Source organism: Parasteatoda tepidariorum, chromosome 7 (assembly GCF_982258835.1).
Source record: "Parasteatoda tepidariorum strain Cologne lab strain chromosome 7, Ptep-v5.0, whole genome shotgun sequence".
NCBI classification, from domain to species: domain Eukaryota; kingdom Metazoa; phylum Arthropoda; class Arachnida; order Araneae; family Theridiidae; genus Parasteatoda; species Parasteatoda tepidariorum.
The window spans coordinates 82,873,769-82,900,689 of NC_141761.1; the positions used below are offsets into that span (position 1 = coordinate 82,873,769).

General features: G+C 26.6%; 1 protein-coding gene across 4 annotated transcripts in view; it reads right to left on the reverse strand.

Moving 5' to 3' along the window:
• Positions 1-26,921, reverse strand: part of LOC107451709 (glutamate receptor ionotropic, kainate 2) — a 277,014-nt gene that overhangs the window by 68,776 nt on the left and 181,317 nt on the right. For 3 of the 4 annotated variants that reach the window (XM_087168154.1, XM_016067888.4, XM_016067887.4), the window contains exon 1: positions 3,367-3,619. The exons of the other annotated variant lie outside the window; for it this stretch is intronic. In XM_087168154.1, the coding sequence (XP_087024280.1) occupies positions 3,367-3,457 (91 nt within the window). In that variant the 5' untranslated portion in view covers positions 3,458-3,619. Of the gene's footprint in view, positions 1-3,366; positions 3,620-26,921 lie in introns of those variants that run through there. 4 annotated transcript variants of the gene reach the window in all.

Genomic DNA, 26,921 nt, shown 5'->3' on the forward strand with positions numbered 1-26,921 from the left:
TATAGTGAACTAGTCTTTATTAAAAAAATATTACTGCTTTTTTAGAAATGCCGAAAAAATTTCGAAACGTGTAGTAAAACCAAAATATATAGATTTCAGAAAAATTTGAATTGAATGCTAGTCTACTTGCAACTATCTTCGATTTCCTTAACCAAAAACAGCCATAAACTGTGCTACTCTTTCAACAGTTAAGCAAATTTTGTTTTTTGGTTTGAAATACGATTAATCTAGTGCATTTCAAACTTTTTATCTTATCATTGAAGATAATTTAATTATCACTGAATGGAGTTCAATGCTCTCAGCTCTTTGCATGAGATGAGTGCAGTGAGGGCTACAGACCATATAATCTGAATGTTTTTTTTAAAATTCTCAGAAAAGTCTGGTGAAGTAATTTAGCTATATTTCCTCCCTTATGTCTCTTCTATTTGTATAGTTGATCTAAATTGATTTACTTTCAATTTTAATTTTCGAGCGAAAAGAGAGGTTTTGCAAATTTTCAGATCTTTTCCATGCATGCTAACAACGTTCCAACAAACATATAGTATTTTAAACAATTAAAACCTGTATTTTCCCAGTTTGTTTCGTGAAACTTTCCTAAGGACCCTTACTGTAAACTGTAATCAGATAGTTTCATGATTATTAGTTTCAGATATTAGTATCATATAGTTTCATGATTATTAGTTAGATTTGGATAGTTTCATGATCCTATTTTTTATAATCTTGTAAATATGTCGTTTTATGAGTCATCAAACTTTATCAATTGAAGTCCTTATTAATCCTAATTCACATCCTTATCAATTAAAGAATCAGTTTTTGGTCAAGAGACACTTCGTATAATTTTAATAGCCTGTTTAATTCCAATTTATCCGAGCCTATTTATTACATCAATTCTGAAATTTGACAACATGTTTTTAGCCTGTTATACGAACCTTAGTATTTCCATAGTTATATAATTTTTCCATTTCAAGTTTCTAAGGTCTGATAGTCATCTCCCTTGAGCTGTTTCTAATCTTAACGTCTTATTAATTTTCAAGAGTTGTTGTTTTAATATTAATTTAGTTTTTGTAGATAAAAGAATTACAAAGTTTTTAGTCTGTTTAGTTCTGAATTAAGTCTGAATTTATACCAACTTCAATGTCTGCTTCATCTTACCATGCCATCTGAGATTTACCACATCACATTTCCCAAGTTTATTCTTCGTACACCAGTCTGATATTTATATCATTTCACCAGTCATATATTAGTCAACATCTGATCTGAGAAATCTACTTTCAGTTGAATCATTAGACGAAGACGCAATGCATTTTTTTTCACAATTCGTTTAATTCTGACTCAGCACATCTCAGTAATTGTATTGCATTGCAACTCCATAGATGCAATGCATCAAATGAAATATCAACCACAATTTAGTCTACTTCATATTCTAGCGTCACGCGACTAGTATGAATAGAAATAGTGAGTAAATAAATCTTTTGCAATACACATTCAACTGAACTATTATTTCCTTTACTTTGACTTTAAAATATCTTAACTCACATTTTAAGTTATCAAGATAAGAAGTAATATGATGTTAAAAAAATAAGGGATAAGATGTTAAATAAATCCATTAATCCAACTGTATATCTTAACTCGCATTTTAAGTCATCAAGATAAGAAATAAAAACATCTGTTAAAAAATAAGTGTATTCATTCCGTAAAGAGAATTTTTTTTCATAAGTAAAGAAACTACTCAATATAAATTTTTACGTCTTTTTTTATTAATGTTCTTCTCATCTTCAGACTTTTAAAAAAGTTTTTTTTCAAGTAAAAAAAAATCTTTTCAAATGGGTTTCGGAGCAAACATTTTGTCGTTTCCAAAAAATTAAAATTATAAATGAAAAATAAAATGAGAGAAGAAATGTACGTTATGGTATTGGATTTCCAAATGAAGAATCAAAAAAAATAAATGTTCACTCCAAAAATTCCTTTGAAACATTTTTAAATCGCCTTTTTCCTTAAATCTTGAACGTATGATGTTCTCAAAACAGTTTTTCTATTCATTTTTACTTAAAAAATTGAATTATATTTGAAACACATAAATCTAATTAAAAAAGAACAAGATAACCACTTCATATTGTTAGGTTTCGTATCAAAAGTGTAAAACGTATACCTTTATACATGAGTATTTTGAAAAAAATAATTGGAAATCGTAAGAAACATTTTTTCGTTTTTTGTGAAATTGTACAGTATGAAGGAAAGAGTTAAATTAGTCATTATTTACGAATCATATTTGATTTTTATTGTTTTTCGAATTGAACCTTTTTATTTTCCTTAAAAAAAGTAGGACCGATCCTGATTTTAATAATATAGCACACTTTAACTTTCTTGAATTCAATGAATTATAAAATAAATCATTTTTAAGAAATCGTTTAGTATTTAATAATAATAGGATTGCAAATATAATATTTTTAATATAATAAGCACAATAATATTACATACATTTTAATGTCATCGTCATCATACATAAATAGGTATTTTCTTTTTCTGCTTTTTAGTGAATTCTTATATTCTTTTTCAATTAAGAACAGTGGATAGTAAACTTTTACATACACATTTATAGAATGATTATATACATATTTTTCGTTAGCTTTAAAATGTAAGTTAAATACGTTTTTAAAATTCAACATTATAAATACGGAACACACATTGAAAATATATCTAACAATTTACATAAATACAAAATATTTTTAAACAATAAATGTGTTCAAATAAGATCAAATGCTTCCCTAATGAACACCATAGTTCATTATACAAATATATATCCACAAATATAAAAGTAATAAAATAAGTTTATAAGCGGAAAAAAATAATTTCTAAGGAAAATTTTTTATTGTACTCATATATTTTTTCATTGAAGTGAAAGTTTTGAGATGAGAAGAGAATTGTATATAAAATTCATGCAACATATACCCCTTAAATAATATAGTTAAATATGCAGAAAATTTTCCAAACTTTTATTCCGTGATTAATTCGTTTATTTATTTTAGATTATACAACATTAATTATGAAAATAAAAGTGAGCTATACAGTATTTTAAAAACATTATGTCGTCTAAGTTATGTATACTACCATAAAATGATTTTTAAATCATTTTAACCAAGACACACTTCGAAAACAGGCATGAAATGTTTTGTGGTGTTTTTAATTTACAATTTAACAATATAACTATAATTTTCTAAAATCAAATTTTAGGTATAATATAATAAAAAATAAATTCTTTTCTTAAAAAATCTTTTATTTTAAATTCTATAACAATTCTACTTTAAATGTCTCTCATATATCATGCACATCTTTAGAGCAAGAAATAAAATTTAAGATCTCGCTTACCAATCTTCAATGTTGAAGGTAAGCACACCACGTGGTCGCTACTGTACCACAAATAAACTATCATAAGTACGACCTCCACGTCAAAATACATTCCGTAGTGATTTTTAAATCCTCATTTCAGCTTAAAAAGTTTGGGCTAAGGAACAACTAGCAAAAATATGTCGTTCATTTTACCAAGCCTAATGGGCTTGATTCTCCTATCTCCTTTCCCGTAATCGAGCATCCTCTCTCTTACCCTGCCTCTGAGTGTCTGAGGGAGTAGCAAGATGAAAGTAGGGATTTTCTCCGTTCGAGAAGGGTAGGTTTAGGGATTTATTTATCCTGGAAAAGTTTTGTTCCCGAGATTACCACGAACAATGCAGTAACGATTTTTCATATATATAGGTAATGGTAATATGCCTTTGAATATTATTTCCTTTTACATGTTACTTTTTGTAAATAGTTTATTTATTTAGGGATATATGAGAATAAAAGCATTTACATAAATTAAAAAGCAAAACAATAAATTATTTTATCCTATGTGACTTTTTCAATTATTTTGATAATAATAAGTAACAAATAATAAGTTTTCAATGGCAAATAAAAAAATAAATAAAAGTTACACATTATTTTTAATTATTTATGCCTCTTTAACACCAATTCTGATATTCTACTATGATTACCTTTTCCACTTATTTGAAGCTAATTTGGCTTAAGACTAAAAGTTGTGCTCTTTATTTTAATTTTCTCACACATACAAGCACACACAAGTTAACAAAGTATTTAATTATTTATACCTGCTTCAACTCCTGTTCTGTATTTTATGATTACGCTTCCAACTTATTTGAAATTATTTAGTCTTCAGGCTAAAAGTGGTCCTTTTTATCTTAATTTTACAAAACTTAATAAATATTATCGACATATGAGACTACATTTTATGATAAACAGTTCAGTTAGTCCGTCTTTTTTATTTATCTTTTAACCGCTGATGAATAATAATTTTTTCTTCAATTTTGTGACTTCTAAGTTTGAAATCAACCCGGAAGACAAAGAAAGTCCTTTGGGGCTCAGATTGTATTTTAAAGTACCCGCACTTTGAGTTTAGCATGCGTGAAATCTATTTAATGGTAAAATTTATTTTAACGTAAAATCCATTTTTACCGTAAAATATTTCACCATAACTTTTGCAGTAATAATATCCTTTAAATCATTGAACTACTCTAATCAAATAAATTATGAAAATCTATCAGATTTTTTTCCTAAATGTGTTCCGATAAAAATGGAAGTTACGGTTTAAAGTACCGACACCCTGAGTACTGGTACTTCTTACTGTAAAATCCATTACCTACATACCAGCAAAAGTGCAGAGAAAACTCCCTTTAAAATTCTCTTAACAGTTCATTTCTCTTTTTATTAAAAAAAATAGTATAAATATATCAAAAGAGTTTGCAATAATGAAATATTAAAATTATAATTTACAAATTAAACAATTTCAAAAATATTACTTTTCAATATTCAGTTCCATTCTAAAATATAGCATTTAATTATTGTATGATACTCAATGATACTAATGGAACATCAATGGTAATTATTGTATGATACTTACTTCTCAAATGGTAATTATTGTTTGAGATTAACCATTTAGCTATTACAAATTCGAAATGGTCCAAAATTTAGTCTAATTTGCTCTCACTACAGCAGGATAAATAAAGATAAATTAGTGTTGTGTTATGATGCTATTTCATTGCGATAAATTCTATTGAGACACTGCATATGGCTTATAGTGTTCAAAGTATGCTATACATTAAAAAAAATGTGTAACTATTTAAAATGTATTGTAATGCTTTTAATAATAGAACAATCCTTGACTTTTATAAATCATTATCGAACTTTGATCAACCTAATTTATGCGTTTTTGAAGGAATAAAGGTATAAAAGAATCCAGAGGCCTAGGCCAATATGCTTTATTCGTAGAAATTGAGTAAAGTTATTATTATGGAAATAAAAGTTTATTGTTTTCACGGAGTTGGATTCTAGGATCATCTTCGTTTTCGAACAATGTTTAATTTTTAGTTCTGTTATTGTTATATTTAATTCTATAATAGCTGTGTTTAGTTAGATTATTTCTATGTTTAGTTCTATTATTGTTATGTTAAATTCCATTATTCAAAATATAGTATCATAAGTCTAAATCTTCTTAGCAAATAATAGAAGTTATGCGCTAATACGCTAAAAAAGTTCAGTGTATCTTAAGACTAAAAATCTTGACAGCTACTTTACTCCAAAAAGCTGAACACACGAGAAGATTCTTGGGATATAATGTAAAAAAAACAGCAAACTCACAACATCTCGCGCACGATAATAAAATAATATGTGTTTGCATAAGAAATATAAGTCAAAAATGTTTTATTTTCGGAGTTGAAATAAATTCATGAATAATCTTGGTGTAAGCATCCTCCATAAGTAGTGTTTGTATTTTACTACACCGATTATAAGTATTTAAATCTAAACATGAACACTTAAGTTGGTGTTAAAATGAAATATAATGTTTTTTCGAACAATTTTTGGACTTGCCTAACCCCAAATTCAGCGAGATATTACGCCGCAGTTAATAACAAAGCATAAAGATAAATACCATCTTTAAACTGAATCTCTCCTCTGTAGAAAAAGAAATGATAATGAAATGATTCAAGTGAAAATATGAATGAAATGATTCAAATAAGTTTTAAATTATCTCCAAATAATCGCATTTGATTAAACATTTTATATCATTCTAGTTTTATAACATTTACATTACTCTAGAAAAACTTTTTTCCTAGAAAATGAATTATCTAAAGATGGGGAAAAAAGAAGTACTACACGCTAAGGAATAAGAAAAAATTTCGCGAGATAACATAATCAGAAAACCATGAAGCTGCAAAATATTGTTTATTGTTTCTTAAGATCTTAAACTTTTCTTGTGCGAAGTTGAACGGGCTAAAAAATAAAGACTTCAGGTCAATTCCATTATCCACGCTTAATATGACTGTTTTTTTGTAGGGGTAAGATCTTATTTTTATCATTTTCAGATGCAATTTATTAAAAAAAATCATTTTTATCAATTTAAAGATATGATTCTTATTTTAATCAGTTAATCTTTTTCAAATATAAAGGAGTATTTCCTTTTGATACTGAATCTGCCTATGGTAGGCAAAATACGATTCAAATAAGTTTTTAATTACTTTCAAATAAACGTCTTAGCTTCATCTTTTTATTCTAGATAATAATAGCATGGTATATGTAGGAGAAAAGAGACTGATCTTTATTTAAATAAGAAAAATACTATGATTTTTTTGTTATAAATTGCAGAAGAAAAAACAAAAAATATTCCACATTGTTAAGTTTTTAAAAAAAATCTTTTTGCCTAGAAAATGAATTATCTAAAGATATAAAAAAAATTACCACGCTCTTGCCTGATAAAAAGAATAAAAAAAATTTCTTTCCGCGAAATATCATCATCTAAAAACCACGAAGCTGCAAAATATTGTCTATTATTTCTTAAGATCTTAAGCTAACTTTTCTTTTAGAAAGTTGAACGTGCTAAAAACTAAAGACTTCAGGTCAATTCCATTAGCCACGCTTAAAATGACTGTTCTTTTGTAAGGATAAGATCTTTTTTTCATCATTTTCAGATTCCAGCTTGGAGAGAAAATCAAAGATCTGTTTCTTTCTTAATCTTTTTTTGACTTTTTTATCACTTTCGATAAGAAGTTTGTATTAAAGTTAAGCTTTTTTTATATCTTAATATACCCTTTTTCCTTTTTTTCCTTGTTTCCCGTTTTCTGGACAAATTCAATATAGAGTATACCCCTGAGAATGATGTATTTTTTTCTATCTTTTTGCTCCCTCATGAAATATTTTTTAAATAAAATTTTTTGTAGATTCACTTGTAGTTTATTTAGTTTTTATCTATCTTTTCATGTTAAAATATTTTTTTCCATCCTGAAAAGAAACTTTTTAGTTCAATCTTGATAAAAGAATTCAAGAAATTCTCTTGAGTTTCCTAATGACTGCAGAAAAAAATTCAAACAAAAAAGAATTTTGTGATTCATTGTCAGCATTAGGTAGAACTCTTCCAGACATTGATACTTAATGATATGTCTCATTAAAGTGTTTTCTTTCCCCACGAAACAAAAAACTAATGCATAATTATTTTTTGCCTGTTCTTCATTCTTTTTTAAACCGCACGACAATGAACATTCGAAGTTTGCCTAAGCTCAAATTAATGAAACGTTAAAATAAATGACAATATTTGTCGAACTTCTAAAATGTTACTCATACAAAATTGATCTGAATTAGAATTATAAATAGATCTAAAGCTAACTTTATATGTATTTTATATATTCACGCATTTTGGTATTAACATTCAATCAGAACTAAATAGTTAACTCTTATAAATTTGTCCGCCTTTTAAAACTGGAATAAAGCTAATTTCGAACGATTTAAAATTTTTAAAAAATAGTATTATTTTCTGCTCTGATGAATTATTCATTGCTTTGTAATTCGTTGTTTGGGTTAAGAAGAATTATTTCAGGTTTTCATAAATCTGATAATTGAGTAGATAATTAAATTGAGTTGATAGTTATACTGGGAAACATCTTTTTTGCTTCCAGTTGCTTGAGATTTTTTAACAGAACTTTCGTTTTGTTGCTTTCAAACCTGATCATTTTTCTAATTTGATCATATATTATAAAACCAAATTTTATTGTTTTTATACCAAATTCCTTACTAGAACTTCAGTAAAATTTAACAGATATTTTTTGGTATTCTCACAGAACCAAAAAAGCGATAAATTTTATTATTTTGTATGCTATGTTAGTTTTGTTCATACCATTTTTCGCAATGCAAAGTGTGTTTATTTTTCATTTAATTTACAAGATACTATTTTCACTCTTTAAATAACAATATTACTTCATAATAACTCCTAAAAGTGTATTTTTTATGCAGACTGCTTTATTTTCTTAGTATATAAAATAAATGATTACATTTTCGCATATGCTAATTCATTTATTTGATTTTATCACAATCATTCGGCATTAAAGACTTAGATTTGATAATTTTAGGTAGAAAATAAATTAAGATAATACTACATTTTCTTAAATCACACAAGATAATAATTAAATGTTTTGATTCATACCTAGTTTCTTAATTTTAGATAAATAAACGAATACAATAACCAAGTTTGATTTATATTGTTTTCTTTCATTAAATAAGTTATAAATTCAATAAAAAATTAAGAATTTTTATGCAACCTATTTTTTTTATTGATTCATTTCCAGCTTCAAGTAAAATGCATGAAAAAAAAATTTGTGACTGATTTGCATGCGTAATTAGGAGGGTATATTTCAAAGATCATTTCTTAATTTTAGATGAATAAATGAATACCTTAATAAAGTATGATTTAAATTGTTTCCTATGATTAAATAAGTTATGCGTTGTGTAAAAAATTGAGGCTTATCATACATGCATTCTTTTTCTTCTTAAGTTTTATTTTTGTTGAATTTTTTGAAAAATTTATAAATAGATTGCTATTTCAACTCTTTTCTCACCAACCTCACCTCTGGTACACAGTTTTGACGTTGATTGCTTTATCAAAACTAAAAATAAAATATTAGATTTAAAATTTTCCTGAAATGTTTTGTTCCATAAACACAGATGCTTTTCCACAGATTTACTTACCAATTATATCGGTATAAAATTTAAACTTAATAAATTGTATTGTTTGCATTTTTTAATTTCGATTTAAATTCAGTCTACTGTAAAATTTCGTTTAATGTTTTTCATTTTTTGTTAATATATTTAACAATAGTGTTAACAAACAATTTCTGAAAATGCTTTGCAATTTTACGCACGTTTTTTTTAATTGAATGAGTTGAATGATTTCAGTTTTAAGCAAAATTCATTATAGTAGTAGAAAAAACTATTTAACCATGGTAATGTAGTTAAAACGTTAAAATGGTTATTGTAGAATGTAGTATTGAAGTAAAATAATACGTAACACAGTAGTATTTCTAAGTACTAAAGTATCATAAGAAATCAATCAATTTTTTATTGATAAAATCAAAAAAAGAAAGCTTTATTTATAAATAACAATAGAGAATGACACTAGGAAAAGATGAAAGAAAAATCACATATCAATACCATTATAAAGATAATAAAAGGATAAAGGAATATTTTACAAGCAAAATATTATTCTGTAATTTTTGTTAATTTGATGATGATGATAAAGATAAAAATCTGGATCTTTTTTGTTAATCAAAAAACGTTACCCTGGAATTTCCTGGCCTATCATAATGCGCTGACAACAATTATAATACATGTTTTTATGTTACCTAGAAAATTATTTTCTGAATATTTTTTAGAAAATATAAAATTATCCAATAAATTACTCAGTAAAAGCCATAAAAGTAGAAAAATAAAAATTTCCTTCTGATAAAGCATTTTCTTTTTAATTTCATAAAATATTACAGCTCTTTTTACATTCTTTTGTTTTACTATTAGCATTACACATGGTTTCTAATGTATGTTTTGTTAATTAAGTCATAATTTTATTTTATTTTACAATGAGAAAAAAAAAACTATAATTATATTTTTAAATGTCTTGAGAAGACACTTAAAAATATAATTATAGGTTTAATCTTCTTGCATCTCTCTTTCTGCTTCAGCGACTAAAAATTATGATCAGCAATTAAGTTTTAATTTTTCTGTTAACCAAAAGTTGTATTACTTCATGGATGTGTACATAAGAAAAAGAAAAGAATGTGAGAATAAAATAAATTATACTTCTGCTTCAAAAGCATAGGAAAATTATTGTGAATGAAAATTCCTTTCAGAATCCGCCGCCATTTTTTTCTTGAGTTATCTTACTTCTTTCATTACCGCATCTTCTTACTTTCTTGCAAGATACAGCGACTTCAACTAGTGGTTGATCGAATATTTTGAAGCATCGTGCACGTTATTCAAAAAGAATTGAAAGAAATTTAAACGTTGAGGTGCATATTACAAGACAGAATAAGATGCGAGAAGTAATTTATACTTTTTAATGATGCAAAAAAGATCGGCTTACACTATTGGAGTTCAAATTTGAAACGGCTTATATCTGTCTTGAATTCAAATTTTATATTTTTAAAAATTCCAATAAGGAATGTAAGATTTTTTTTAGCAATTCACAATAGATTTTTTTAAAGTTTCTACAATTGCAATCATGTAAAATAAAGGACTTGACGATATACAATTATTTTAAGGCGATAAATAATCAGTATTTAATGCAAAAAAATTAAAAAATATCGTTATAAAAATTTTTGGAATTGCTACAACTTTCAAACAAATTGGAATTTCGAAGAAAAAAAAACGAGTTAATTTCATAAATAATTTAATTTTTCTGCTAAAAATTATTATATTACTTCATGGAAGCATAAGAAGAAGAAAAGAAAATGAGAATAAAATAAATTCTGCCACTACCTTAAAAGTTTAGAAAAAAGATTGTGAAAGAAAAGTTCACCCAGAATACGTCGTCTTTTTTTGGGGGTTAACCTTACATCTTTTGTTAGCGCATGTCCTTACTTTTTGCAGGATTCCATGACTTCAACAAGTGGTCGATCGAATATTTTGAATCAAACTGCAAGTTATTCGAGAGGAATACTAGGAAACCTAACGAGGTTTGAATTAATAAAAAGGAGAGAAACTCTCTTACCCCATGCTCTCAAAAAGATATAAATTATTCAAGAGATTTCTCGCCGAAATACCAAGTCTAATTTATCCAAGAAGATCTTTTTTCGCACATCTAAGCCAAAGATAATTTTTCGAGTTTCTCTGCTTGCTGAAAGAAGTTTCGAGAAATTCTAAGAAATAACGTGTACTTAATGTTGTTATTGGGAGGTTTTCTTACCTCTAGCTGAAGAATATTTTTGTTTTTAGGACAGAAATCAGATTACATTTTACTATGCGCTATATTTTTCGAAATTCTTATAAATATAAAAGAAGTTTTAAAATAATAATTATTATTATTTTAAATCGTACTTTGCACTGTTAGAAATTTCAAGAAAAAAATGGTTAAATAACAATTTATCTAATTGTTATTTTACCATATTCAAACAAAACAGTCTAATAACCCTAAGGACAACACTGTTTACAGTGATAAAAACTGTTTTGAGCTAATACAACCAGAATTTTACCGCACCAACTAGATCAACCTAATGAAGCCACTTAGTTACTCGCAGCTGAGTACATATATTTTGCAGAGAGGTCTGATTTGTCAATCTAATGACCACCAGAAAGGGTATTCGAGTCCCAGCATTGACACCCGATTATTTCATCCATTTCCTCAACGCATAAAGATTTTTTTCCCTTCTGCATTCCCCAATTCATGACCCTGGATTATAAGTATACGATACTCTGATTCTTTCATAGATGGCAGCACCAAAAAACTGCTTAACACCAAAATTTTTCCAATCTTTTATCGGTGAAACAACGTGATACACTAATTAAGCCACATTCCACGGTTCATTTGATAAAACACAGCTCAGTCGCAATCTAATTTCTTTGCCCTTTACCTAACAAGAAACATTGCCATTTGCCTGAAATTCTTTTTCTCATTTGAAATGTAGTCTAACAATCTAAAGTATATAAATATGTTTTTTCTTGAAATTTCATTTATCTTGTATAAAATCAAACAGGAATTAAAATGAAAAATATATAATAAGAATAATTTTAACGAGTTTAATATATTTTTAGCACAATAAAAGCTAATGTTGATATTAACTTATTAAGTTCAATGTAGTGTTTAGACATTTTCAAAATTTTTACTCGAAAACAACTAATATAAATAATGATGTTTGTTAAATTTTTCAACTTTTTTTTTTTACAAAAAAGTGCTTGTAATTGCATAGTTTTGTTTTAAATCAACAAGTTTAGTTTAATTTAGAATATTATTATTGTTATTCTTTATTGCAGAAAAATATCCTTTTAATTAAATAGAAGATAAATTTTCTCCATGTCATTTGTGTTGAATAAAAAAAAAGGAAAGAAAAATCTTCTCTCCCAGAGCAGTTGTCGATTGACCGTCTTTGGAAGAGGACGAAAAATGAGATTAGGTAAGAACAGGTACAAAGCCTTTCTTGACACTAGTAATTAAAGACGGTTTACTTTCTTAGTACTCCCATTCTATTCTTTCTCTTTTACCTTTTCATTTTCCTTGTTTAAGACAAAACTTTTGGTAATTGAGTTAAGCCTCGGTTCTTATCAGCTCTATGAATTAAAGAGCTCATTGAATAAGAGAAAGGCTTTCGCACTCGATTAATTTGATTTATAATCAGCCAAATAATGGTAAAGAGAAATTCACCTGAACAAAAAGTTCCTGCCGTACTAAAAATGAACGAATGGTGTAAATGTCGAATGAATTTTTTAAACACATCTGAGGAATCTACAGACCAAACCCGTGTGATTGTGCCTCATTCCTAATTGCTTATATTTTTTTTTTTGAAAAAAGTCTACATTTTTAAGAAAACAAACAATTTCTTTAATCTGTTAGCAAATTATATATTTATTTTGACTTACATCTAACTTGAATTCGAATTTATTTTAAATATTTCTAAAACTTCCAATAAAAATAGTAAAATTTATATATAACAATATATATCCTTTCTTTTGTTATTTTCGACAAGCGTGATCTTGTAAGATAAAGAGCTTCAGTATGATAAACAAATTTCTTTAAAACAATGGACGAATAGTCATTAGTTAATGCAAAAATGAAGCGAAAATGCGCAAAAAACCCTTTCAAAATTCGAACATTATGGAATTAAAAAGAATCGAGTTAAATTTATAAATAAACATGACTATTTCAGTACTTCAAATTTCTATTATAAATTGCAGACAAGTAGCCTGCAGGGCAGCCTGCAGGGCAGCCCGCAGGGTATTTTTTACTGCAAACTTAAAAGTTAATAATTCTATAACTTAATGTCGATTTTATGCCATCGTTCTCCCTGTACATTAACTTATAATAGAAATTTTCAGTTTTTAGGTATTCAAATCTAGATGTTTTGGAACAAACCGATAATAATAGCATTTAAAACAACGGCGTTGAACTTAACCTTAAATATTTTATAATATTATATGCATCCACAGTGCTGCAAAATTATTAAAATAATCTACATGCATAAGACAGAATATTTACGCAGGTTTGTATGTACGGCATGCATATCAGAAATTCTGAACCGATCAGAACCCAATCTGGGGTAAATACGTTCAGGGACGCCGCGAACTTTACTGTATCTAACCACCAGGTTTGACGAAGCAAATGTTTTTTCATCGATTTCTATAAAGTTAATAATAAAGTTAATAAGTATTTTATGAAATGAATGATTTGTTGACTTGTTACACTAATCCATCAAAAAAAGTAGTTTAATGTTAAGTTATTAATTAAGTAAATTCAACTTTAATAACTTAGAAAAAAATGGTGATGACGCTACCGAATTCGTACGAAACCACGTGCCTCTTATATTGATACCAATGCCTTTAAATCTGTATGAATACAAGTAATTGAAATTAAGCAAGAACTAATAGAATAAAATTTAAATTATCCAATAAGCCATAGGAAAATAGTGGTAAATTCTGAACTTGTTAAATTATACTATATGAATAGCTAATCTTTCTTTTGGTGAGTGGAATTTTTAACTTATATTTATTGTTAATCAAATACAATGTTAGAATTTCCATTCTATGGTAAAATAACCAGCATCAGTCTATCAATGCAGTTAACCGTAAAGTTTACGGAATAGAACAATTTTTACATTTACGGTTTGAAACTGTTTACAACTAGTAAGGTTAAAAAACCATGAATACAAAACTATATGCTTTTTTAACCATTTACAAGTATCATGGTTTCAAACTCGTAAAAAAGAAATTTCACTGGACATTTTAACAGATTTATGGAGCTACAATCTATGCATGAATGAGAGAATCGTATTCTATTAGACCAGGGTAACGAATTCGGAAGTGCAGTGCATTGGAAACTCTTTAAATGTTGAAGGAGAAAATATTGTGGTGTCATTGCTGAGACTCGAAACCCCGTTCTGATGGTCATGAGATTAACAGACTCTCTCTCTCTCTCTCTCTCTCTCTCTCTCTCTCTCTCTCTCTCTCTCTCTCTCTCTCTCTCTCTCTCTCTCTCTCTCTCTCTCTCTCTCTCTCAATATGAACCGCAATATCTGCAAGGAACTAAGAAGGTGCTTTAGATGGATCTTTTTTTAGTTCAATAAAATTAAGTTTGTTTAACCACTGTAGTTGAACTGATTTTATAAATAGTTTTTCTCATAGTTTGAATACCATCATTTTTATGGTTATATAAGTGTTTTATTTGAATATAATAAAATAATAATTAAATGAATTGTTATTTAATGTTTTTTTTCGTGAAGTTCATAACAGTGTGGTATGTAGCGGCTACGAAATTTACTAGAAATGAAAAAATATGTATGTTTTGTATAGTAATATTAGGGTTGTAATCCGTTTCAGAGGGTGGTGAAAAACCTATTACTACTGTACCTATATTATGCACCCTCATATGCATAATAGTCTCGTATTACCTCAATACTTATAACGACAATGCCGGTAGTATTTAACAACACATTTAATTAAATATCATTGGCGTTATTAATAGTTTGCCGATTTCTTACGCCCTCCAAAATAAGTACGGCTATTAGTTAGTTTGCCGGAAAGGATTCTAAAAAATATTAGCTTCGTAAATAATAATATTGACGATTACAATGAACTAATGTTGATCATAGATACGTGATAAAGAAAAAAAAATGTGTCAAAAAGCTAAATTAATGAAAGAAAAGTATTTATTCTTATATGAAACCCGCGAATACTTGCTATTATGTTATCAATGCCAAGGATGCTTAATTAATTTTTGCAATAGGCAAAAAATAACAAAAAAATATTTGTCGCTACAAATTTGAATCATAGCAGAAAAGATACTTATTCATCTGGAAACTCCATAAATCATCGTATTATTATTGATGTATCAATGATAGTTTAATTAATTTTAGTAGTCTGCGTAACTGTTATTATGCAAATTGGTGTTTTTTAAGTGGTACTAAATATACTACTATTGTTACCAAGAAACCAAAAAAAGGAACTGTGAAAATGGAATTTTACGCCCCACTGAAAGGGAAAAGTGCTGAGAAAAATTATAGATAATGATAGTATAGGAAATGACCTCGAGCACTATTTTGATGTTATATGATACTGGATATAATTAATCTTTATTTTAAGGGGTAGGATTTCTAAAAACTTTTTTTTTTAATCTAATAACAAAAGGCCACGAGAAACGACAACAAATAATAAAAGTTTTTTGCTGTTTTAATTCAATATATTGTGTCCATATATGGTCCTTCAGTTCCATGCATGCATTCTTCCAAATTATTGATTTTTTTAACTTCATATGGATATACGAATAAAGAGAAAACCTGAAAGAAAAATTAAGTTTTCAAGTTAAGATTTATCAAGTTTTATTATCTGTGCATAAGTTGCAAGTGGAGTGCACAAAAAAGGAAAAAAAATTGACGAAACACTCAACCTGAATGTCTTATGGTCTAATGATCGGATTTTTATGGTCTAGAACTCGATTGTTCTCTGTGGTGACCTTAAATATGCTAATTATTTAGGAAGACGATATTTTATATTATTAAATCAGACACAAAAATGTATTTTTTCTGAGTAAAAGTACCTTTTTGTAGTCGAATTATGATTTCTGATCCCGGGAATATAGAGGGTATCCTAAATCTGGAAAATATGATCCCAATAGTCTGGTCAAGAGAGCTGTGAACTAGTGTAGGTGCCTTCATTTGGTTTTTACATTTTGCCTGTTTCGCCATTTCTCAAATTTTTTTAAGTGAATTGAAAAAGTTTTGTACATTTTCATGCAAATAATTTCATGCAGATAATTTCATACAAAAAATAACTTTTTAAAACTATTTGTTATTTTTTACTTTTTTGTTTAACAATAATCGAAAAAATTGTAAAGTATTCAAAACATCCACGTAACATTGAAAAACGCATTAATTAAAAATGTATATCTATAAAACCTATAGAAAGATTTAAACAGGACAGAAGAATATAGGTTTTTGTGAGGCGTGCAATATGCAAGCTGCAGACTGCAGACCACACCACGTAAACAGAACAAAATATTAAACTTTTAATCGATTCAAATACCTATATTATTAATACGCAATAATACACACTACTCAAATGGCCTCAAGTTTTATTAAATCAATCTGTAATATATTTATCAAGAATCTAAAGTAGCAAATTTTTTGAACGACTAGTTTCAAATTGCTTTTAGTTCACTTAGTGTTTCATTTGTGAAAGTCACCAATTCAATTCACTGTGATTGATCTGTTGATACATGAAAAAAAAAGCAACATCTGCCTTCATTTTGACACAGAAGGTTTGTTTAGAGTGTTTGGTGTCATCTCGTATATTTTTTTTTTCTTTTCTAAAATGACAGCTGAATTTTGATTTCTTTACCAAAGTATTTTCACGAAGAATTTTTTTTTGAAATATTGCAGGAAATACTTGCTGTTTTTATTCCTCATCATGTTTTCCTAAAATATGAAAATAAATTTGAAATCTAGAAAAGTCATTGTAAACGTTAAGGGCATCCGTTTAATTGCACTTGGTAAATTATGGTTGTTACTACTAATGTTAAAACTATTTAGGCTATGAATAAAAATTCAATTCAAATCTAAAATCAGCTCCTTTTTTTAACTTTTTGTTTTTTGAATTTCCGAAAAATTTGCAAATTTAATATAAAAAATTAAAATGGAATTATCAACAATTGGAATCTAGTAGAGTATGGCTCTGACTACAAACTTAAGCAAAACAAATATGGAATTTATATAAGAAATCATTTAAAATTTTTGAATAATCGGCTATGTGGTGAGTGATGACATGGAAACACTGCATCACCAAATACACGTAAGCCTCACATGAAAATGACGCAAGCATCATCCATCTTGTCGTTCATGCTTTTGGCATTGCTGTAAAAAACATGCTCTTTTACGCGCTCCTCAAATGAACAACTCAGTAAAAGTTTCCGGATCAAATTACGGTACAAATTACCGATATTCAGGTTGTCGGCACTTTTTAACGCAGCATGTTACAGAACAAAAAAAATTCTGATATACCATAATTTTTACAGTAATAATTACCATAAAATCACTGAATCACTCTAATTAAATAAGTGTTACAATAAAATCCCTGAATCACTCTTAGTAAGTAAAGATTACTGTAAAATCACTGAATCACTCTAATTAATAAACATTACTGTAAGTATAATGGTATAATATTACACGGTAAAAATTGATTGTACGATAAAAGTGATTTTAAGGATTATGCACACAAAAAACTTGTTTCTTACATCGTAATTTGGTACGAAATTTTTAACAGTGTATAGAAAGATGGTTATATCCGGAGATAGACTAAAAGTAAAGTAAGCGTTCTTGGCGATTCTTTACATTTACTCGTTAATTTTTTTTTTTTTTTTTTTTTAAGTTCTTGGAAAATATTCATAACTTTGGATACAAGTGTGAACTTGTCTAATTTTCGACGAAATAAATTAATAGATTTATTATTTTTGCAATTATTATTATTTTTTTATTATAATTTTAATAACTAATTGTTGCAAGAACAAAGTGGAATAAGGATTATAGTCATGAGGATTATAAATAAATAATTGCATTATTGTTAAGCATAAATGTCAAAATAACATAGTATCAGTAGAAACATATTACAAAGTGAATGTTATGTTTTGTCATATTTTTTTTTAAAAAAAATTAGTTAATGACAATATATTTTAGAATTCATCTTATAACTTTTATCTCAAGCTAAAAACTGAAGATTTATTGGCATCATTTAAGAATGAAACATTAGATATCCCATTTTCATTGCTTTATATATTGTTTAAATCACAAAAGATTAATTATTCCTTGCAATTTATTGTCTAGTGTTTTTTATAATCCAATAAGTTAGTCTAGTTATTTGAGCATTGATAGCCGTTGTGAATACGCAATGTCTGTCTCTAATTATAACAATTTTTAAACTTATAAACACACTGAAGCAAACTTATAGCAAACACACTGAAAAACATGTGTCATAATAAATTTCAGTTTCTGTTACCTAACATTTTAAAGTTTAAATATTATCGATCGATCTCATTTTGCTCTTACTTAGCTTTCTTGCTTTATTTTCAATATTTTAGTAAACAAAGCGAAATATCAACCACTGTTTTACTTAATAAATTCAGATTTTTTATAATTATATCAGATGTCGTACTTTAATATAAAAAAAGAAAAGTGTTACAACAAGTTTTTCAACAAACGAAGTAAATTGAGTTCAGTACGAAAATATTTAGTGAATTAAAAGATTTTTCAGAACTAAAGTACTGTAATACTTTCACCATTTTCATAAATATGCATGTATTGCCGTATACAATTCATGCTTGTTTTCCCTCACTAACGTATATTTTAGATAAATATGCTACGAATTGCAACAAAAGGAAATATCATGGACATCTTAGTTTCTATTTTATTTTTTTAAATGACTGGATAAAATGGAATTATCAACAATTGGAATCTAGTAGAGTATGGCTCTGACTACAAACTTAAGCAAAACAAATATGGAATTTATATAAGAAATCATTTAAAATTTTTGAATAATCGGCTATGTGGTGAGTGATGACATGGAAACACTGCATCACCAAATACACGTAAGCCTCACATGAAAATGACGCAAGCATCATCCATCTTGTCGTTCATGCTTTTGGCATTGCTGTAAAAAACATGCTCTTTTACGCGCTCCTCAAATGAACAACTCAGTAAAAGTTTCCGGATCAAATTACGGTACAAATTACCGATATTCAGGTTGTCGGCACTTTTTAACGCAGCATGTTACAGAACAAAAAAAATTCTGATATACCATAATTTTTACAGTAATAATTACCATAAAATCACTGAATCACTCTAATTAAATAAGTGTTACAATAAAATCCCTGAATCACTCTTAGTAAGTAAAGATTACTGTAAAATCACTGAATCACTCTAATTAATAAACATTACTGTAAGTATAATGGTATAATATTACACGGTAAAAATTGATTGTACGATAAAAGTGATTTTAAGGATTATGCACACAAAAAACTTGTTTCTTACATCGTAATTTGGTACGAAATTTTTAACAGTGTATAGAAAGATGGTTATATCCGGAGATAGACTAAAAGTAAAGTAAGCGTTCTTGGCGATTCTTTACATTTACTCGTTAATTTTTTTTTTTTTTTTTTTTTTAAGTTCTTGGAAAATATTCATAACTTTGGATACAAGTGTGAACTTGTCTAATTTTCGACGAAATAAATTAATAGATTTATTATTTTTGCAATTATTATTATTTTTTTATTATAATTTTAATAACTAATTGTTGCAAGAACAAAGTGGAATAAGGATTATAGTCATGAGGATTATAAATAAATAATTGCATTATTGTTAAGCATAAATGTCAAAATAACATAGTATCAGTAGAAACATATTACAAAGTGAATGTTATGTTTTGTCATATTTTTTTTTAAAAAAAATTAGTTAATGACAATATATTTTAGAATTCATCTTATAACTTTTATCTCAAGCTAAAAACTGAAGATTTATTGGCATCATTTAAGAATGAAACATTAGATATCCCATTTTCATTGCTTTATATATTGTTTAAATCACAAAAGATTAATTATTCCTTGCAATTTATTGTCTAGTGTTTTTTATAATCCAATAAGTTAGTCTAGTTATTTGAGCATTGATAGCCGTTGTGAATACGCAATGTCTGTCTCTAATTATAACAATTTTTAAACTTATAAACACACTGAAGCAAACTTATAGCAAACACACTGAAAAACATGTGTCATAATAAATTTCAGTTTCTGTTACCTAACATTTTAAAGTTTAAATATTATCGATCGATCTCATTTTGCTCTTACTTAGCTTTCTTGCTTTATTTTCAATATTTTAGTAAACAAAGCGAAATATCAACCACTGTTTTACTTAATAAATTCAGATTTTTTATAATTATATCAGATGTCGTACTTTAATATAAAAAAAGAAAAGTGTTACAACAAGTTTTTCAACAAACGAAGTAAATTGAGTTCAGTACGAAAATATTTAGTGAATTAAAAGATTTTTCAGAACTAAAGTACTGTAATACTTTCACCATTTTCATAAATATGCATGTATTGCCGTATACAATTCATGCTTGTTTTCCCTCACTAACGTATATTTTAGATAAATATGCTACGAATTGCAACAAAAGGAAATATCATGGACATCTTAGTTTCTATTTTATTTTTTTAAATGACTGGATAAAATTTTAATGACCATCTAATACCAGTCTGCTAAATACAGCTCTATTTGAGTATCTTTATATGCATTATTCACTACATTAAAATGTATTACACTCAAAAATATCCTAAAAATTTACAGAATGAGTTTTAAAATAAACAACTTATTTAAAACTATTTAGAATAACAAAAAGGTATTTTCCTTTTACAGTAATTTTGATTTAAATATTTTACAGTTCTTAAACAAAATGGAGTCTTCAGAAATGTAAAAAACAGTTAAAGGAAAAGATTGAATAAAATATGGTGTAAAAATTCATGATCGAATAGATTGGTATAAAAAATACATTTTTCTGGAACCACAGCCCTGTTAGAATGTTTTATATTTAAAATCTATCTTCTTATAAATTATTACAACAATATATTAGTATAAATTTTGCGAAAAACTTAAATAAAAGCTTTAATATACTCCTGAACAAAAACAAAGCAAGAAATATTTGCGATACAGATATTTTATTTAGTTTGTATATTTGATGAGTATCATAAAATTCTAAATAATATTTAGGAAAGATTTTTTTACTTACAACTGCAATAAAGTTTTATCATTTGAGCAAAAAGAAAGATCTACTGAGACAGTTTATTTACAAGAACAGTATTTTGATCGAACGTTATAATTTTTATCATTTCTGAACATTTAATATTACATGTATATATAAACATAAAATTTTTTTTAAAAAATACAATCAAATTGTTTTTGTTAACAATAGAAAATTTTGAAAAGAAATATAAATATTCTGAATTATTTCCGCAATGTTTGACCTCTTTGAAACTTTAGATAGTTTACAAAAATAGAGTATACTCAATGGAGAAAAGAAACATTGTGTGAAATATACATAAATGGAAATTTCCTAAATGTTAAATAAATGAAACTATATTATTCACGCTGATTTTCTCGCATAACCTACTCAATAAGACGCTGCAAGTGAAATACGCGAAATAAAATAACGTGAAATAAGTGAAATAATACGTGAAATAAGTACAATAAGAACAATACGTGAAATACGTATTTGTACAAGTTTCTTCAGGCTACGTGGTGCTAAAAACGTAGAGGACAGTGTATGCTACGATTTTAGACTAAAAAATAGCTGTAGGGTGCGTAAGAATGTAAATTTATGGTGTTTATCGTTTAAACTAGAATATAAACTAAATGTGTTATTTAATAAAGATTGAATTATTAAATTACTGAAAATATTTTTATTTATTTATTTTCTAATAAAAAGTTGCATGCAAATTTGTAATGTATAGAAACTTAAAGCAATGTAAACTAGAGATTTTCTGAGGTTCCATTAACTTTAAAAGGGGATTGAAAAAACTATGAAACAAATCATCGGCAAAGAAATAATATGTCAATCAAATTATTTTAAAATTTGTTGCGAAAAATTATAAGCAAACTAAAAATTTAGAATGTTTATTAAATAAAAATAGTGTGTATTAGATATTAATTGAATTTTTAAACATAACAGTAAAAATATTTCAAACTTTATGAAGAATGAATAAACCAGATTTAAACTGAATATTTATTTTGTCAAAAACATACTCTTATGAACCATCATATCTATTCTAAATAGACCACCATAAACTCTTTAAGCAATTCATCAGACAATTTAATGAATTTTACAAAGCAAATGATTAAAATCTTTATTACTTTGACAGATTAATCAGAGTTAAACTGATTATTTTTGGCCAAAAACAAACACTTATGAACCATCATATCTAATCTAGATACAACACTGAAACGCTTTTTAAGCAATTCAACAGAAAATGTAACAGATTTTACGAAAAAAATATAAATGTTTCAATACATTATTTTATAAACTAGAGTTAAATTGGATATTTTTTGTCCTAGAAATACACTAGTCACAACCCTGCAAGTTCGTTATACAATTCTACAGAAAATTTAACTAATTTACAACGTTTTATTACATTATTTGACAAATAAACCAGAGTTAAATTGATTATTCTTTTCAAAAATACACACTAGACCCAGAGCCATCAAAAAGTTCTTGAGAAATTTGACAGAAAAATGTAACGGATTTTGCAACGTTTTATTACATTATTTGATTAATAAACCAGAGTTAATCTAAATATTTTTGTTAAAAAAAACGCGCAAATGAATCATCTTATCTAATAGAGAGAGCACCAAAAAGCTCTTTAAGCAATTCGCCAGATACACAATGAACTTTACAATGCATGTGCGTAAACTATTTATCAGTTAATTTGATAAACGCCAGTTTAACTAGTTCTTCTTTGCTAAAATCATACTCTAATGTACTATCTTGTCTTATCTAGGAAGAACATCAAGAAGCACTTCAGGATTTTTATCAACCACAATATTAACAGCTAATTTATTTAATCGATATCTGTCACGCATGAATAAAATAAAGTAAGTAACATTTCGTTGTGTTTGCTTAGTGACTGATGAATTAAGTATAAGCAATTATTTAAATGAATTAAATGACTCATTTACAAATTCATATCCCCTCCTTTTGCAAATTAACCCAAACATAAGTATCAAGAGATAAGAATGCCAATAAATCATCTCCCTCTTGGCTAAACATTGAAGGGCCTTCATTACATTCCCAACTGACCAAATTAACAAATTTCATTTCAAAACCTCCCAAGATAAAACGCATTAACTAAAAGACAATTTAATTATCAAATGTGTCAATTTATCATTTTAGAATACGAATTAACTTTCTAATTTATGATTCTGCAATAAATACTGTTTTTGACTTTTGTTTAATTCTTTCTTCTAAAATTCGTCTTTCGTTTTATTCAGATCTAATATTCTCGAACTCCTACATTATTTTTTTGCTTTGAAATATAATATTTTTTTTCTCTTTTTATTTTAGTATTTTTTATAATTGATGCCGATGATGATCACAAACGAAGTCACAAATAAAATGGAACAACAACAAAGAAAAATTACACGATGTTAAAAATCTAAGTAAATGTTTTAAAAAGTGCATCGCTATCAAATATTTAAAATTATAAGACTGGGGAACAATTTCTTCGTTACATTAATACAATAATTATAATAATATAATAATTGATACCCTGTTTGATGGTGCTGGTATTTTTACCGAAATTTGATCCGAAATTTCTTTACTGTGTAAAAACCGTGTGCTACTGTGTATTATGGCATCTATAGCATCATTGCGATGGTTATCGTTGTTGATTACTGCAATGGACTAAAGTTTTCTAACTTATTATTAATTAATGTAAAGATTAAGTATACAAATACAAAAATACATTTTAGGATGTATAATAATTGACATGATACATTAGACAAAAATTAATGAATCGTTGATAAAAAATTATTAATTTGATATATATTTAACTTGATATCTTAAGAAAAATAATTTTTTATTTAAAATTAAAAGGAATTTTTTAAGCGCCTATTTAATTAAATTAGTTTTCTCTTTAAAAAAAGAAGGAATTTCCTAAACCTAAATCAGTCTGTATTTTTAACTAACAGTACATTTGCATTGGTGGAAACAAAATTTTACTAGCAGAATGATTAAAATTATACATTAGAATAAATAGTTGGTGAATTGTTGAAAAAATAATTAGTAATTTTTCATGTAGCCAACTCGCTGCTTGATATATTAAGAAAAAAAACTTTTTACTTAAGACTAACCAGCAATTATCAAGTGTCTATTAAAATTATATTTGTTTAAAAAGAACGAACAGTAAAGCTGTTTTTTTTAAAAAATAATAGTACATTTTTGTTAGTCGAACAATTTTTTATTAGTAGAATAATTTACGTTGAAAAAATAATTAGCAATTCAATGATAAAATATTATTAATATGAAATATATTTAACTCGCTACTTGAGATCTTAAGAAAAGTAACTTTTTACTAAAAACTAACCAACAATTATTATTCCAACAATTATGAATTGTGTCTGTTTTCAAAAAAAAGAAAAATCCGAAAGGTAAAACAGTTTTTTTTATTTAACAGTACATTTTTACTAACAGAAAATTTTTTTATTAGCAGAATAATTTGCATTATGCATTAGAAAAAATAATTAGTGAACTGATGATAAAATAATAATTTGCTACATAACTAGCTCGCTACTTGATATCTGAAGAAAAGCAACTTTTTTCTTTAAAATAACCAGCAATTATAAAGTGCTTATTGAATTGTGTTTGTTTTGAACAAAATATCGGAAGCGTAAAACGGATTTTTTAACTAACAGAACATTCTTACTAGTAGAACATTTTTTATTAGTAGAATAATTTAAGTTACACATTAAAAAAAATAATTAGCGTATCACTAATAATATAATTGTTAATTTGATGTATATCTAACTCACTACTTGATATCTTAAGTAAAGTAATTTTTTGCTTAATAGCTAACAAGAAATGCTTAAAAGTCTATTGAATTAAATTTGTTTTAAAAAAACTATTTCCGAAAAGCAAAACAGTCTTTTTTTTAAACTAGCAGTGCATTTTTTTCTCATTGATTGTCTTGATGCATTTAAGAATAGTGTGAAACTTCTTAGAAAGAAAAAAAAAACAATAAAATTCTTCCTTCTATAGAAAGAAAGGAGGAAACAAATTTATATATACTGCTGCGAAACTGCTTCAAACTGCATCCGGTCTTTTCATAGCAAAAAGTATTTTATTTTTTTGTTTACACCCAGTCTTTTTCCAGTTCAATAAATTACGATTCGAGGACTCGTCCATACATTTTTTATCCTCTCTCAAAGTTCTCATAGTTTCTTTCTCCAGAACAACAAACAGAGAATAAAAAGGGAGGATAAAACTAGGAAAAAAGGAAAAGAATAGCATTTTAGGAAGTCATACGGTTGATAGGAGACGTTGGCAAAATATTGAACCATCAAAAATCAGGAATCAGGAACTTGTTTTCATTTTAAAGAACTTAATGATGACATAATAAAAATACAATTCCAAGCAGTGTTGTTTGGTATTTGATCTTCAAAAATAACGCTCATTTTGTTTTTGGAGTAATTTTGTATTATTTCATTTCATTGTATTTTATTACTTTTTTCAATAGATTATTCCAACAAACTAACGAATAGTAGCACATTGCTAATTATTTCTTTAATTTATGTTTTTATGGCTTTTTTTTAGATTGCATATTTGGATTGCAAATTATATTTAAATTGAAAAACAATAATTTCAATTGCTCTAGGAATTTTCCTTAAAAGTACTTAGTTAAAGCAATGATGAGTAAATTTTAAAGCTTGAATTATCAGCCAAGCAATTTTAAAAAAAATCTTAACAAAAAGTCAAAAAATTGATAGAAAAATGGAATGGAAATCTAAAATACTAAAAATGAAACATTAAGAAAACTAAAATTTTCTGCAGTAAAATTTTATTAGCATTTTTTAATCAACTAATTATAGCAAGGTTTAGGGTTTAAAGACAAAGACATTGAAGTACTTATGAGATAATTGTTTGCCACGTAATATTTAAAATGACTTTTCTCAATTTCAGTATTAAACAGTAATTTTTCTTCATTTCCTTTATTCATTCAAGAACAAGCAAATTGGTAAAATTATCGTATTGCATGATAATAGTATAAGAAAAACTATAATTCTGGTTACTAAAACCAAAATATACGGTATTTAATTTATTCATTTGGCACTTTTTTCGTTCATATGGCAAAGAATAACCGGAAGTTCTAGTTATCAAAATAATAGTTTTTATTACCAAACATTATAAAAGAACAAACGAAAGAAATTAAAGAACGGAAAAGAAAATTTAACCGAATAAATTGTTTCAATACCATGTTCTGAAGTGTCACGCTAAAAATTACCAAATTTCACAACTTTTATTATTTTTTGCCAAATATTATTTTAAAAAAATATTGTTAATTTTTCTTAAATAAAACCAAAGCTCCTCGGTAAAAATGAGCTTTTTGGTGTTCACATAAATCCAGAAACCCGATAAGTTTCACCTTATGCTGTTAATTAAAACATACTTTTCTTCTCAGTGTAGAATAACATTGTAACACATCGTTTTCTTCATGTTATTTTTAGATGTTTATGAAATCTTATAGAAAATTTATTTTGAAACCAATACAACAACTTAAAGCGAATAAATGTTTCTCAAGTGTACTTTGATATTTTTAATTATCG